General features: G+C 45.4%; 2 protein-coding genes across 4 annotated transcripts in view; one reads left to right on the top strand and one right to left on the bottom strand.

Annotated features, from left to right (window-relative positions):
- Positions 1-13620, top strand: part of LOC100450485 (DNA mismatch repair protein MutL-like) — a 36265-nt gene extending 22645 nt beyond the window's left edge. Inside the window, 4 exon segments of the mRNA XM_063725970.1 lie at positions 10498-10693; positions 10696-10826; positions 11141-11214; positions 11216-13620. Coding sequence (XP_063582040.1) covers positions 10498-10693; positions 10696-10826; positions 11141-11214; positions 11216-11393 — 579 coding nt within the window. The 3' untranslated portion in view covers positions 11394-13620.
- Positions 1-16288, bottom strand: part of LOC100437158 (putative speedy protein E7) — a 73747-nt gene that overhangs the window by 56944 nt on the left and 515 nt on the right. The gene's annotated exons all lie outside the window — the stretch shown is intronic.

Genomic DNA, 16288 nt, shown 5'->3' with positions numbered 1-16288 from the left:
TGCAGGGAGGTGAGATCACACCACTGCACTGCAGCCTGGGCAATAGAGTGAGACTGTGTCTCAAAACAAAGAAAAATGATTTTGGGGGATGATGGGGTGTCACTATGTTGACCAGGCTTGTCTCAAACTCCTTGCCTCAAGCAATCCACCCACCTCAGCCTCCCAAGTAGCTGGAACTGCAGGCACATGCCCCCACAGCTGCGCGCGCGTGCGTGCGTGCGTGCGTGCATGTGTGTGTTGAGAAACAGGGTCTTACTATGTTGCTTAAGCTGCTCTCAACCTCCTGGGCTCAAGTGATCCTCCCACCTCGGCCTCCCAAAGTGTTGGAATTACAGATGTGTGCCACCTCACTGAGCCCTCCACCTTTCAGCTGAACTCAGAAAAGTACAATCTTTTAACCCAAAGCATTCCTCACAGTTAGAGTCAGGAAGAGCCCTTCATGCTCTGGAGGCAACTACTAACCCTCTGCTGAACACTCTGACTTAGGGTGGGAATGGAGTTGGGTTACAGGCATCTTTGAGATGCTGTATTAGTTTGCTCAGGCTGCTGTAACAAAATACCACAGACCAGGTGGCTTAAACAACAGAAATTTCTTTTCTCACAGCTCTGGAGGCTGGAAGTCCAAGATCAAGATGTTGGCAGGGGTGGTTTCTCCTGAAGCCTCTCTCCTTGGCTTGCAGATGGCCGCCTTCTTGCTGGCTTCTCACATGGTCTTTCCCCTGTGCACACACCCCTGGTGTCTCTATCTGAATGTCTCAATCTCCCCTTCTTTTTTTTTGAGATGGAGTCTCACTCTGCCACCCAGGCTGGAGTGCAGAGTGCAATGGCACAATCTCAGTTCACTGCAACCTCCACCTCCCAGATTCAACCAATTCTCCTGCCTCAGCCTCCCGAGTAGCTGGGATTATAGACTTGCGCCACCATCCCCCAACTAATTTTTGTATTTTTAGTAGAGACGGGGTTTCACCATGTTGGCCAGGCTGGTCTTGGACTCCTGAGCTCAAGTGATCCACCCACCTCGGCCTCCCAAAGAGCTGGGATTACAGGCGTGAGCACCGTGCCCACCCGTGCCTCCTCTTTTTTTTTAAGAGACAGAGTCTGACTCTGTCACCCAGGCTAGAGTGCAGTGGTGCAATCATAGCTCACTGCATCCTCGAACTCCTGGGCTCAAACAATCCTCCTGCCTCAGCCTCCTGCATAGCTGAAACTACATGTGAATGCCACCACACCCAGTTAATTTTTTGTTTGTAGAGATGTAGAGACAAGGATCTTGCTATGTTGCTCAGGCTGGTCTTGAACACCTGACTTCCAGCCCTCCTCCTGCCTCAGCCTCCCAAATTGCTGGGATTACCAGAGTGAGCCACCTCGCCCAGCCTCCAGATCTTTTTGAGTCCCAGAATTGAAAAGCAATTTTAGATCTATAATATGGTTTTTAGAAGATTGCTGAGGGCCTTGATAAGAAACAACAGTGGGGAGAGGAGAACTTGAACTAACACTTACTGGAAGACGACAAAGAAATCCTAGGCCGGGCACAGTGGCTCACGCCTATAAACCCTGCAATTTGGGAGGCCGAGGCAGGCAGATCACTTGAGGTCAAGAGTTTGAGACCAGCCTGGCCAACATGGTGAAACTCCATCTCTCTTAAAAATATAAAATTATCCAGGTACAGTGGCATGTATCTGTAGTCAGGAGGCTGAGGCAGGAGAATTGCTTGAAACGAAGAGGCGGAGGTTGCAGTGAGCCAAGATCATGCCACTGCACTCCAGCCTGGGTGACAGAGTGGTATTTTGGCATTTTAGATACCAAAAAAATAAAATAAAAATGAAAAATAAGAACATAAAAATCTGCCCAGAGGCCAGGTGTGCTGGGTACGCCGGTAATCCCAGCATTTGGGGAGGCCAAGGCAGGAGAATCATTTGAGCCCAGGAGTTGGAGAGCAGCCTAGGCAACATTGCGAAACCTCATCTCTACAAAAAATACAAAAGTTAGCCAGGCATGGTGGCAGGCACCTGTAGTCCCAGCTTCTCAGGAGGCTGAAGTGGGATGGTGCTTTGAGACCAGGAAGCAGAGGTTGCAGTGAGCCGAGATCTCACCACTGCACTCCAACCTGGGCAAGAGAGCCAGACTTCATCTCAAAAATAAATGAATACCTATTAAAATAAATAAAATGTATTTTTAAAATGCCTACAACATTCTGTTCTTCTTCTTCTTTTTTTTTTTTGAGACGGAGTCTCGCTCTGTCGCCCAGACTGGAGTGCAGTGGTGCAATCTCAGCTCACTGCAAGCTCTGCCTCCGAGGTTCAAGCGATTCTCCTGCCTCAGCTTCCTGAGTAGCTGGGATTACAGGCGCCTGCCACCATGCCCAGCTAATTTTTTTTATTTTTAGTAGAGCTAGGGTTTCACCATGTTGATCAGGCTGGTCTCAAACTCCTGACCTCGTGATCCACCCGCCTCGGCCTTCCAAAGTGCTGGGATTACAGGCATGAGCCACTGCACCTGGCAGGGTTTTGTTTTCTCGTTTCTGTTGTGTTTGTTTTGTTTTTTTGAGATGGAGTCTCACTCTACTGCCCAGGCTGGAGTCAGTGGTGCAATCTCAGCTCACTGCAGCCTCTGACTCCTGGGTTCAAGCAATTCTTCTGCCTCAGCCTCCCAAGTAGCTGAGATTACAGTCGCTCACCACCATGCCCTGCTAATCTTTGTATTTTTAGTACAGACAGGGTTTCACCACGTTGACCAGGCTGGTCTCAAACTTCTGACTTCAGGTGATCCACCTGCCTCTGCCTCCCGAAGTGCTGTGATTACAGGCATGAGCCACTGTGCCTGGCCTGTTTTTGTTTGTCTTTTGAGACAGAGTCTAGCTGCTGAGGCTGGAGTGCAATGCCATGATCTCGGCTCACTGCAACCTCTGCTTCCCCGCTTCAAGAGATTCTTCTGCCTCAGCCCCCCTAAGTAGTTGGGATTAGAGGTGCATGCCACAACACCCAGCTAATTTTTTTTTTTTTTTTTTTTTTTAGTAGAGATGGAGTTTTCACCATGTTGGCCAGACTGGTCTCAAGCTCCTGACCTCAAGTGATCTGCCTGTCTTGGCCTCGCAAAGTGCTTGGATTACAGGCATGAGCCATCATGCCTGGCCAGCAGGCAAGACATAGGGTTTATTCAGGGGAATTAGAGGGTAGTCCAGACATGGCAGGGGGAACAGGAGAACCACACCTGCTTACAATAAGCATGCAGTTGGGCAGGGCGCGGTGGCTCACGCCTGTAATCCCAGCACTTTGGGAGGCCAAGGTTCACGGATCACAAGGTCAGATCGAGATCATCCTGGCTAACACGGTGAAACCCCGTCTCTACTAAAAGTACAAAAAGTTAGCCGTGTGTGGTGGCGGGCACCTGTAGTCCCAGCTACTCGGGAGGCTGAGGCAGGAGAATGGCATGAACCTGGGAGGCAGAGCTTGCAGTGAGCCAAGATTGCGCCACTGTACTCCAGCCTGGGCGACAGAGCAAGACTCTGTCTCAAAAAAAAAAAAAAAAAAAGCATGCAGTTCATAGAGCATTTCCACTTAGCACCCTCCGCCTAGCACCTTCCCTCTGGCAACCTTCACTGAACCCCAAACAAAGGCCATCATCCCCAAGATGGTCCAGGGGTTCAGATGTTCCTCATAGATAAGAAATGAATCTCCGGGTTGGCCACTCCTGGATTCCTTAGCTTAGAACTTTCAACACATACTCTTCTTAGACCATGGGGTCATTTTCAAGGTATGCTGATGTTACTGTTGCCAGGTGTGTTTGCCATGCATCATAGCTAACCACTAGGAAGTTCTGTAAGTGAGGCAGGGACTTAAGAACATACTCTGAGCTGGAAGTGTCAAGCTGGAGGCCCTTGACATTAGAAGCCAGAGACTGGGTACACCCACATAGTGAGAGAAGGTGAGGGCTGTGGGGATGTGTCAGCTATATCCATTGCTACCCAACAAACCATTCCACGTCTTAGTGGAGAAAAATAACTTTTTTTTGGTCAGAGGCAGGTTCTCACTCTGTCACCCAGGCTGGAATGCAATGGTGCAAACATGGCTCACTGCAGCCTCAACCTCCTGGGCTCAAGTGTTCCCCCCACCTCAGCCTCCCAAGTAGCGGCAACTACAGGGGTGCATCACCATGCCCAGGTAATTTTTGGATTTTTTTGTAGAGAAGAGGTTTTGCCATGTTGCCCAGCCTGGTCTTGAAGTCCTGACCTCAAGGGCTCCACCCGCCTTGGCCTCCCAAAGTGCTGGGATTACAGGCATGGGCCATCACACCCAGCCTGATGTTACTACTATAACTGTTTTGGGGTACCATGAACCGTGCCCATATAAGATGGCAAACTTAACAAATGTTGTCTGTGTTCTGACTACTCTACCAACAAGAGTTTCCCTGTCTCTCTCTGTCTCCTCAGGCCTCCCTATTCATTCCTTGAGACACAAAAATATTGTAATTAGGTCAATTAATAACCCTCTTAAGTATCCAAATGAAAGGAACAGTCACATGTTTCTCATTTTAAATCAAAAGCTAGAAATGATTAAGCTTAGAGGTCAGGTGTGGTGGCTCACACCTATAATCCCAGCACTTTGGGTGGCCGAGGTGGGCAAATCACTTGAGGTCAGTTCAAGACCAGCCTGGCCAATATGGCGAAACCCCATCTCTACTAAAAATAGAAAATCAGCCAGGCGCAGTGGCGGGCGCCTATAATCCCAGCTACTCAGGAGGCTGAGGCAGGAGAATCGCTTGAACCCGGGAGGCGGAGGTCGCAGTGAGCCGAGATCACGCCATTGCACTCTAGCCTGGGCAACAAAGCAAGACTCTGTCTCAAAAAGAAAAAAAAAAAAGAAAGAAATGATTAAGCTTAGTCGAAAGCCAAGACAGGCCAATCAATAGCTAGGCCTCCTGTGCCAAACAGCCAAGTTGTGAATGCAAAAGAACAATTCTTGAAAGAAAGTAAAAACACTACTCCAGTGAACACACAAAGGGTAAGAAAGTTAAACAGTCTTATTGCTGATATAGAGACAGTTTTAGTAGTCGGAGCAGAAGATCAAACCAGCCACAACATTCCCTTCGGCCAAAGCCCAATCCAGATCAATGTCCTAGCTGTCTTCCATTCTATGAAGGCTGAGCAAAGTAAGGAAGCCACAGAAGAAAAGTTTGAAGCTAGAAGTTAGTTCATGAGGTTTAAGGAAAGAAGCTCTCTCCATAACGTAAAAGTACAAGGTGAAGCAGCAAATACTGATAGAGAAGCAACAAGTTATCAAGAAAATCTAGCTAAGATCATTGATGAGGGTGGCTACACTAAACTATGAATTTTCAATGTGGACTAAACTGCCTTATATTGGAAAACGCCATCTAGGACTTTCACAGCTATTGAGGAGAAGTCAATCCCTGGCTTGAAAGCGTCAAAGGACAGCCTGACTCCTTGTTAGGGGCTAATGCAGTTGGTGACTTTACGTTGAAGCCAATACTCATTTACCATTTTAAAAATCCTAAGGCTCTTAAGAATTATGCTAAATCTACTCTGCCTATGCTCTATAAATGAAACAGCAAAGCCTAACTGATATCACATCTGCTCACAGCATGGTTTCCTGAATATTTCAAGCACATGGGTGAGACCTACTGCTCAGAAAACAAGATTCCTTTCAAAATATTACTGCTCAGTGACAATGCACCTGGTCGCCCAAGAGCTCTGGTGAGGATGCACAAGGAAATCCATATTGCTTTTTTCATGCCCACTAACACAACATCCATTTTGCAGCCCATGGAACAAGGAGTAATTTCAACTTTCAAGTCTTCTTATTTCAGAAATACATGTCATAAGGCTATAGATGCCACAGTGATTTCTCTGATGATTTGGGCAAAGTTCATTTAAAACGTCCTGGGGTTAGGCATGGTGGCTCATGCCTACAACCCCAACTTTTTGGGAGGCTGAGGTGGGAAGACTGATTAAGCCCGGGAGTTCAAGACTAGCCTGAGCAACAGAGTGAGACCCCCATCTCTACAGAAACAAAACAAAAACTAGCCAGGTGTGGTATGCCATCTGTAGTCCCAGATGCTTGGGAGGATAAGGCAGGAACATCACTTGAGCAGAGGAGGTTGAGGCTGAAGTGAGCCATGACTGCACCAGTGCATTCCAGTCTAGGCAAAAGAACGAGACCCTGTCTTCAAAACAAAAAACAAAATCCAGAAAAACCCAATCCCCCAATTGGGAAGGATTCACCATTTCATTTATTTCATTTCCTTTCCTTTCATTTCAGTTATCCCATTTCTTTCATTCATTTCATTTATTTCATTTCTATTTCATTTCATTATTTCATTTCATTTATTTTGGAGACAGAGTCTTACTCCGTAGCGCAGGCTACACTGCAGTGGTGCGATCTCGGCTCACTGCAATCTCTGCCTCCTGGGTTCAAGCAATTCTCCTGCTTCAGCCTCCCAAGTAGCTGGGATTACAAGCATGCACCACCACACCTGACTAATTTTTGTATTTTTAGTAGAGATGGGTTTTTGCCACGTTGGCCAGGCTGGTCTCAAACTCCTGACCTCACCTGATCCACCTGCCTCGGCCTCCCAAAGTGCTGAGATTACAGGTGTGAGCCACTGTGCCTGGCCGGGATTCACCATTTTAAATGCCACAATGAACATTTGTGTTTCATGGGAGGAGGTCGAAATATCAACATTAACAAGAATTAAGTTGGTTCTAACCCTCCCGGATGACTTTGAGAGGTTTAAGGCTTCAGTAGAGAAAGTAACTACAGATGCGGTGGAAATAGCAAGAGAACTAGAAGTAGAGACTGAAGATGTGGCTGAATTGCTGCAATTTCATGACCTTGAACAGATAAGGAATTGCTTCTTATGGATGAGCAAGGAAAGTGGTTTCCTCAAATGCAATCTATTCCTGGTGAAGAGGTTGTGAATATTGTTGAAATGACAACAAATAATTCAGACTATGACCTAAACTCAGCTGATAAAGCAGCACCAGGGTTTCAGAGAATTGACTCTTGAAACAATTTCTATTGTGGGTAAAATGTCATCAAACAGCATTTCATGTTACAGAGAAATCTTCTGTAAAAGGAAGAGTCAACAGATGGAGCAAACTTCACTGTTGTCTTACTTTAAGAAATTGCTACAGCCGCCCTACCCTTCAGCAACCACTACCCTGACTAGTCAGCAGCCATCAACATGGAAGCAAGACCCTCCACCAACAAAAAGATAGAACTCGCTGAAGGTTCAGATTGCCATTAGCATTTTTTAGCAATAAAATATTGTTAAATTAAGGTACATACACTGTTTTTTAGACAATAATCTTGCACACGTAACAGACTACAGTGTAAACGTAACTTTCGTATGAGGAGAAATAAAAATTTTGATTTTTTGACTGTGTGACGCACTGTACTTCAATATTCACTTTATTGCGGTGGTCTAGAATTGAACCTGCAAGATCTTCCAAGTATGATGCCCGTATATGTTTCTAACAATTTGGAAAACAAATTTTTAGTAAGTACAGTTTGTTTAACAGAAGTGGAACTAGCAAAAATGAGAAGAAAGGAATTAGATCAGTGGTCCTCAACTGGGGCTAATTTTGTTCCCCAGGGGAGATTTAGCAGCGTCTAAACATTTTTTTGGCTGCCACAACTTGGTGGGGGAGCAGGGTACTACCGGCATCTATCTAGTAGATAAAGGCCAGAGATGCTGCTAAACATCCTACCATGGCAGGACAGCCCCCCAGTGCCCACAGTGCCATTGTTGAAAAATCCTGGATCACATGAACAATAGATACCAAAGAACCAGATTTATAAGGAGAAAGGGAACATCCTTTAAGACAACAGACCCCACCTCTTCAATTACGTAAGAACAACATATCATTTTTGACAGGACATACTTGAGTCTTTATGGCTGAAGTACCTATATTTCCATAATTTACAGTAACATGGCAAAAACAGGTGAAGCAAATACGTAAAATGTTTGGGAAAGGGAGACTGAGAAAAGGCTACTGGCTTTACGAATTAGGAAGTCATTGGTTTGGAAAGAACAGTTTCAAAGAAAAATGGGGAAATAAGCTAGCTAGCAAAGAGGATTCAGTTAGTTGGACATTAAGGAAGTAAGGAAATACTACCCTAAAAGGAAGGATGGAAAAAAGAGTAACTCACAGAGGAGCAGAGTGAAATAAAGATTCAAGAGCCTATATACATTTGTAAGTGGAGAGAAGAAAATAGTGGGGAGGAAGAAATTAAGGATAAAATGGGGGAATTATAATGATAATTGACTAAGCAAGAGCCCAGAGAAGCCAAAAAAAAAAAAAAAAGGAAAAAGAAAAAGAAAAAGAAAGATTCATGCCAGTGTACATAATTTAAAATCCAGGATAGATTAATACACATAAGCTTTTAAGATCAACCTGACAATGAAAAAGAACATAAGAGAATGAGGGAAGTAGAAAGTTTCCTTCTCTAGTGATTTAGAATGGAAGAGATCTTTTGTGAGGGCTAGAGAAACAGCCAAATGATATGGTCAGTCATGCTGAGTCCTGCCAACCTCATAGGAGGGGTCTTAGACACTAACAGAAAGTGAGGAGAAAACATCAGTAGTGTTACTCTTACGACAGACCCAGCTGATTAAAGATTTCATCAGTGTCAAAGATTTTGCTACGGCTTATGCCCTCCGGTCATCTTTAAGATTACAAGCAAACCCAACGAGTATCTACTGTGTGCCAAGTGAGGCAATTTACTCATCATCTCATTTATTCTTCACAAAAAGGTGAGATTATCCCTTTTTCTAAAGAAAAGAAAACTGAAGAGAGGTTACATAAGGTCATGGAGCTAGTGACTAAATGGAACAGAATTTAAAGCCAGCAGTTCACTGGAAGGCCTGCGCTCTTTCCATTCCTGGAAAATTTGGCCTCCCTTGTCAATGGTTGGCTTTTAGTACTCCTGCAGTCACGCGCACACTGCACACTTGACAAGTAGGTCAAAACTTAATTCCTTGCATGACAGGCAGGTACAGCACTTAAACACTTCTGACAATGGGTGCTGACAAAGAAAACCTGAGCAAAAGTGGAATTCGAGAGAACTCTAAATTACACATTATTTATTGAGCCACAACCCAGAAACGAGATGAGCATGCAACGACCCCTTACAGGATGGGTCTATGAAACTATTGCCAGACTCCATTATTCATGATCTTGAAAGACTGCCCAGGGCCTGATAAGGGGGTCTGTGGCAGAAGTGGGTGCAAGTTGGGAAAAAGGGGAGGAAGAAGCAGGGAACACTGCTCACCTCTGCGTTTCTCCAACAGGCTCTCCAGCCACTTACGTGCCCTCTGCCCTGGCCCCTTGTTTCTTTCAGCCTCATACTGATGCTCATTGTTATCTTGGTGCAGACTCAGCTGGAGGGCAACTCTTACCAGGGAGGTCATCAGTTTCACAGCTTTGAGTAAGGAAAAAGAGATGAAGAAATCATTATTTAGGTCAGAGGAGAGAGGATGAGTAGAAGGAAAAAAATAGAAGGAAAGAAGGGCAATGAAAATGAGAAGCCAGAGCTGGGTGACCCTAAAATCCTAAGACTCCCTCTCCTGGAGTGGACTGTCTCCCTCTAACTCTTGTGGTCTTCTTTTAACCATCAGCATACCCCTAGTGGTGAGCTCTGACAAAAATATTAAGCCTGGAAATTGTTGCTGTCATCTACCCCTTCTCAAAACTCCACTAGTGAGAAACTGGATTGAAGTTTAGGATAAAAGAGGCATGGCTTTGAAGTGAAGAGCCAAGATGCAGGTAGGAAAGAAGACCCTGAATCAGAGAACAGAGGAAAGTCCTACAAACCCCCAGGAGAATGTCCAGAGTGAAAATGAATGCTCACCAGCCAGGGTGCTAGTGTGACGGAAGGCGCGGACCTGTGAGTCTGACAGGCCAGTGAGCAGGGAGATGAGGCTGTCCACAGGGCAGCCAGCATGGAGGAGGCTGTACTGGCACCGACAGACCAATGTCCCCACAAACTCACAGAAGCTGCCCTGGAACTTCTTCCAGGATGGACCTGGAGCTGTCAGAGGATAGTCCCCTGAGTCCTACAAAAGGATGTATGAAAAGGATGGGAAAGTTATGACCAGGTCTATGAAGTCATAGGGGCTTGGATGTCAAAACCCAACAGTCTAGTAAAAATATCTCTGATATACTTCATTTCCTGGTAGTCTCCCCAGTTTGAGAGGCATATTCAGATCTCTTTTACCCCCAAGAGACTGAACTCCACCTTCTGAAAGCTACCCTATTTCACAGAATCAAAAAGAAGGGGATAATAGGCATTTTGTTTTGAAATAAGAGGGGTAAGAAGATCCTGGTCGTCTTCTTCCACCTCATTACACGCTGTGTCAGGTGCTGGATGATCTCTGAGTTGGACATCTTCTTGAACACCTCAGGGCTCACAGTGCCTAAAGAATGAAGGATATGAGGTGCTTACAAGGAAAATAACAGGATGCTGTGATCATTTACAGATATACCTGAAGATGAGCAAGGAAACATTCTGCAAAGAGCTTAGGTGGGGAATCAGAAGACCCCCTGGTCAACAGTCTGCCAACATCCAACTGTGTATCTGCTATAAGGCAATCTCTCTAAAAACCCAAAGGAAGGGAGTCACAGGTTATGGTGCAGACATGGCCAAATCCAAGAACCACACCTCACACAACCAGGCTGAAAATTACACAGAAATGGCATCAAGAAACCCCAATCACAAAGATACAAATCTCTTAACGGGATGGACCCCAAGTTCCTGAGGAATATGTGCTTTGCCAAGAAGCACAAGAAGGGCCTAAAGAAGATGCAGGCTGGCCGGGCACAGTCGGTCACGCCTGTAATCCCAGCACTTTGGGAGGCCGAGGCAGGCAAATCACAAGGTCAGGAATTCGAGACCAGCCTGGCCAACATGATGAAACCCAGTTCTCTACTAAAAATGGAAAAAACGAGCTGGGGGTAGTGGCGGGTGCCTGTAATCCCAGCTACTCGGGAGGCTGAGGCAGGAGAATTGCTTGAACCGGGAAGGCGGAGGTTGCAGTGAGCTGAGATCACACTACTGCACTCCAGCCTGGGCAACAAGTGAGACTCTGTCTCAAAAAAAAAAAAGAAAAAAAGAAGATGCAGGGCAACAATGCCAGGGCCATGGGTGTACATGCCGAGGCTATCGAGCCCCTTGTAAAGCCCAAGGAGGTTAAACCCACTTGCCTACACTGCCCGCCCCAAGCTTGAGAAGCATGCTTGTGCCCACAATGCCAAGGGGCTCAGGCCGTGCCAGCCAAAGGCCAAGGATCAAATGAAGGCCCAGGCTGCAGCTCCAGCTTCAGTTCCAGCTCAGGCTCCCAAAGGTGCCCAGGCCTGTACAAAGGCTTCAGAGTAGAGATCTCTGTCTGCCAACGTGAGGACAGAAGGACTGGTGTCCCCTGCACTATTTGTACAAATAAACCTGAGGCAGGATTTGTTTAAAAAAAAAAAAAAGGAATCAAGCAGTGAAAAACTGTGCCCAAAAATAAACAACAAGAACAACAAAACAACAACAACAACAAAAAAAAAAACAGGCCAGGCGCAATGGCTCATGCCTGTAATCCCAACACTTTGGGAGGCCGAGGCAGGTGAATCACCTGAGGTCAGGAGTACAAGACCAGCCTGGCGAAACCCCATCTCTACTAAAAATACAAAAATTAGCCACATAGGCCGGGCACAGTGGCTCACACCTGTAATCCCAGCACTTTGGGAGGGTGAGATGGGTGGATCACGAGGTCAGGAGTTCAAGACCAGCCTGGCCAATATGGTGAAACCCTGTCTCTACTAAAAATACAAAAATTAGCTAGGCATGGTGGTGCGCGTCTGTAGTCCCAGCTACCCAGGAGGCTGAGGCAGAAGAATCACTTGGACCTGGGATGCGGAGGTTGCGGTGAGCCGAGATTGTGCCACTGGACTCCAGCCTGGGCAACAGAGCCAGACTCCATCTCAAAGAAAAAAAAAAAAATTCGCCACATATGGTGGCACATGCTTGTAATCTCAGTCACTTGGGAGGCTGAGGCATGAGAATCCCTTAAACCCAGGATGTAGAGGTTGCAGTGAGCCCAGATCGTGCCACTGCACTCCAGCCTGGACAATAGAGTGAGACTCTGTCTCAAAAACAAAAACAAAAACAAAACAAAACAAAACAAAAGAGAGTAATAAAACTAAGCCAGACGCTGATTTCTTATATAATACAACCTGACTGAGACCATCTTAATAAATTAAGCCATGGCAGTAAGAGTTCTGGGGGTACCACAGCTACAGAGGACAAATATGGGCAAAGTAGCTGAGAAATAAAGAGTAAGAAAATAACAGATTATTGCATCTAGAAAGACTAAAGGGTGTCTTCAAATCTGTGCCATAACATAAGCATGATTACTTCTTTTTCCCCAAAGTGTCTTGCCTCTAAACCAACATGGTTACCTACTGGATCACTTCCCGTATTTATCAACAAAAAATTTAGTTAAAGAAGTGAAACTTTTCCCTTTTTTTTTTTTCTTTTTGTTTTTTTGAAGACCGTCTGGCTCTGTCGCCCAGGTTGGAGTGCAGTGGCGCTATCCCGGCTCACTATAACCTCCACCTCCTGGGTTCAAGCAATTCTACAGGCATGAGCCACCATACCCAGATAATTTTTTGTATTTAGTAGGGGTTTCACCATGTTGCCCAGGCTGGTCTTCAACTCCTGACCTCAAGTGATCCACCCGCCTCAGCTTCCCAAAGTGCTGGGATTACAGGTGTGAGTCACAGTGCCCGGCCTAAATAAGTAAAATTTTGCCAATGCTTTACTATCTTCCTTTATTTAGGAAATGTCTAATCCTACTTATCTAAATGGAGAAAGAATTTCATAACACAGGAACAAAAGGCTGGGAATTAGAAAGGGGGAGCAGTTTCCTCACCTTTACATCCACAAGTTCAGATGAAAAAGTTAACACGCTCCAGAAATCCTGCATCCTGGTCTTGCTTGTAGCTATCCAGCCACTCATCTACCAAAGACTAGGAAAAAAAAATGTAGATGACTTCTACTTCTGGCAATATGACAGAACAGAAATCCTATACGATCTTCCCAGTTGAACCATCTAAACTTCTGTAAAACATTTAAAACATCTTTCACAATGTACTGGTGAACTAGAATGAAAGGTAAAATTTCATATAGGCCAAAAATGAGGTGTAAGTAGCAACCCTGGGAGGTAAGCAAACTGACTTTTGCCCTAAAGGTTTCATGAATCCCTGGAGACCCTGACTTTGTATCCAGATGGCTGCATGGAGTGCAGAGCACAGGAGGTAGAGTCTAAGCTTCTTCCAAGACGAGTAGTCCAAGAGGAGGCACCTAAATAAAGCTGGGTCCTGCAAAGAATCACATCCTCAAGGAAGTGAGATTGAACACTAAACCTACAGGGCAGATGGCGACAGCAAGAAAACTAGCTTGTTATGACCTGAGGGTGCAGTGGAGAGGAAAAAAAATAACTCCTCCTTGAGAATCCACAACCATAGTGAGCCCTCAGATCTGGATTTGCAGTCAAGATTCACACCACATACATTATCAGAATAATCTTTTTTATCTTTTCCTTTTTTTTTTTTTTTTTGGAGACAGTCTCACTCTGTAGCCCAAGCTGAAGCGCAATGGCAAGATCTCAGCTCACTACAACCTCCACCTTCCAGGTTCAAGCATTCTCCTGCTTCAGCCTCCCGAGCAGCTGGGATTACAGGTGTGCGCCACCACGCCTGGCTAATGGCTAATTTTTGTATTTTTAGTAGAGACAGGGTTTCACCATATTGGCCAGGCTGGTCTTGAACTCCTGACCTCAAGTGAGGCCCACCTTAGCCTCCCAAAGTGCTGGGATTATAGGCACAAGCCACCACACCCAGCCCAGAATAATCATTCAGATAATTAAAAGTGATTCAGGCTGGGAGCAGTAACCCAAGTAAAGTGAAACTCATGTTGCCCAGGCTGCTCTACCAGAAACAGAATAATTAGGCATGGTGGCACATGCCTATAGTCCCAGCTATGCGAGAGGCTGAGATGGGAGGGTCACCCCCTCGCCACTGAGGGAGGTCAAACCAGCAGGGAGCCGTGATAGCACCACTGCACTCCAGCCTAGAAAGAACGAGACCCTGTCTCAAAAAAAAAAAAAAAAAAAAGTGATTCTGGAGTGTCCCCAGGCAACTGTCAAAGCAACAGCAGGTTCCTCTCTTAAAAACCCACCTTTGGGGCCGGGCGCGGTGATTCACGCCTGCAATCCCAGCACTTTGGGAGGCCGAGGCGGGCGGATCACGAGGTCAGGAGATCGAGACCATCCTGGCTAACATGGTGAAACCCTGTCTCTACTAAAAATACAAAAATTTAGCCGGCGTGGTTGCAGGCGCCTGTAGTCCCAGCTATTCGGGAGGCTGAGGCAGGAGAATGGCCTGAACCCAGGAGGCGGAGCTTGCAGTGAGCAGGGATCACGCCACTGCACTCCAGCCTGGGTGACAGACCGAGACTCCGTCTCAAAAAAAAAAAAAAACCCACCTTTGACCTAGGCCCCAAAGAATTCCAGCACATAAGAACTCCAGGGAAAATGAGTGGCTCACAGTAAACCTAGTAAAACATATAAAGAAACAAGGCACTGACAGAATTATATTCACAAAGACTTTAGATAATCATCTACCATAGATTATAAAATGACTATGTTTAATAAAATTTTAAAACTAAAAGAGGGAGAGAATGGGCTCAAAAAAAGAAATAAAAGGCCGGGCGTGGTGGCTCGCACCTGTAATCCCAGCACTTTGGAAGGCCGAGGAGGGCGGATCATGAGGTCAAGAGATCAAGACCATCCTGGCCAAAATGGTGAAACCCCGTCTCTGCTAAAAATACAAAAATTAGTTGGGTGTGGTGGCGTGCACCTGTAATCCAAGCTACTCGGGAGGCTGAGGCAGGAGAATCACGTGAACCCGGGAGGCAGAGGGTGCAGTGAGCCAAGATCGTGTCACTGCACTCCAGCCTGGGCGACAGAGTAAGACTCCGTCTCAAAAAAAAAAACAAAAAACTAACACACTGTACAACTGCATGTAAGGTGGAAAAGACAACTGGAATTGAAATGTGCTCAGGTCCTTGTAGAAGACAAGAAATCCAAAGGAAAGCAAGCAAAGGGAGAAAAAGAAACAGAAAAGATAAAACGAATGTACCAACTCAATCCTAGGCCGTAAGGCTAAGTCTCCATAAATTTCTTTCTTTTTTTTTTTTTTTGAGACAGAGTCTCACTCTGTCACCCAGGCTAGAGTGCCGTGGCACAATCTCAGCTCACTGCAACCTCCGCCTCCCGGGTTCAAGCAGTTCTCATGCCTCAGCCTCCCAAGTGGCTGGGATTACAGACAAACGCCACCACATGCAGCTAATTTTTGTATTTTTAGTAGAGATGGGGTTTCACCATGTTGGCCAGGCTGGTCTCGAACTCCTGGCCTCAAGTGATCTGCCTGCCTCAGCCTTCCCAAGTGCTGGGATCAAAGGTGTGAGCCACTGTGCCCAGACCCTACCTAAATTTCAAACACCACATTCCCTGAATACAACACAACAAAGTTAGAAATCAAATAATGAAAATATAACTAGCAAAATTCTGTATGTTTGAAAATTTTAAATATTTTCCCAGAAACTATAAAATTACACATTAATGTGGATAAATCTCAAACAATGTTAACTGAAATAATTAAATCACAGAAGCCTGAATAATGCATTCATTTACATAATTGAAGAACACATTCATAGTGGTAACACTGTAATGAAAGATGACAAATATTAACACAAAATTCACCCTAGTGTTTACCTGGGGGTAATAAGGGGACTGTGAGGTAGGGTAGAAAGAAGGTACACAAAGAATCTCTACAGCAATATTCATGTTTCACTTCTTGAGCTGGGGCTAGAGATCTGGGTAATCATTTTTATTTTTTAAACTACATAGAAGCTTTGTACACTTTTGGGTATTAAAACTTCAATAAAATTATAAAAACAAGAAACAAAGGGAAAAAATAAGTAAGTACAATTGTCAAGATGGAGCTAAAAAATAACATGGGTGAACAAGGTGACACCCACATCCAAGCTTCCTTCTCATGTCTTGCAATGCCTCTCGTCACCTGCTCCATCAATCAATAAAGGCATAATCACTCCTGTGATACCTTTAAGAAAAGAACACGCTTTAAGAAAAGAACACGCTCTCTCGAAGCCGGGTGCAGTGGCTCACGTCTGTAATCCCAGCACTTTGGGAGGCCGAGGCGGGC

The sequence above is a fragment of the Pongo abelii genome, chromosome 6 (genome assembly GCF_028885655.2).
Source record: "Pongo abelii isolate AG06213 chromosome 6, NHGRI_mPonAbe1-v2.0_pri, whole genome shotgun sequence".
NCBI classification, from domain to species: Eukaryota; Metazoa; Chordata; class Mammalia; order Primates; family Hominidae; genus Pongo; species Pongo abelii.
Note: the sequence above shows the minus strand (reverse complement) of the source record. Positions and strands in the feature narration are given on the sequence as shown.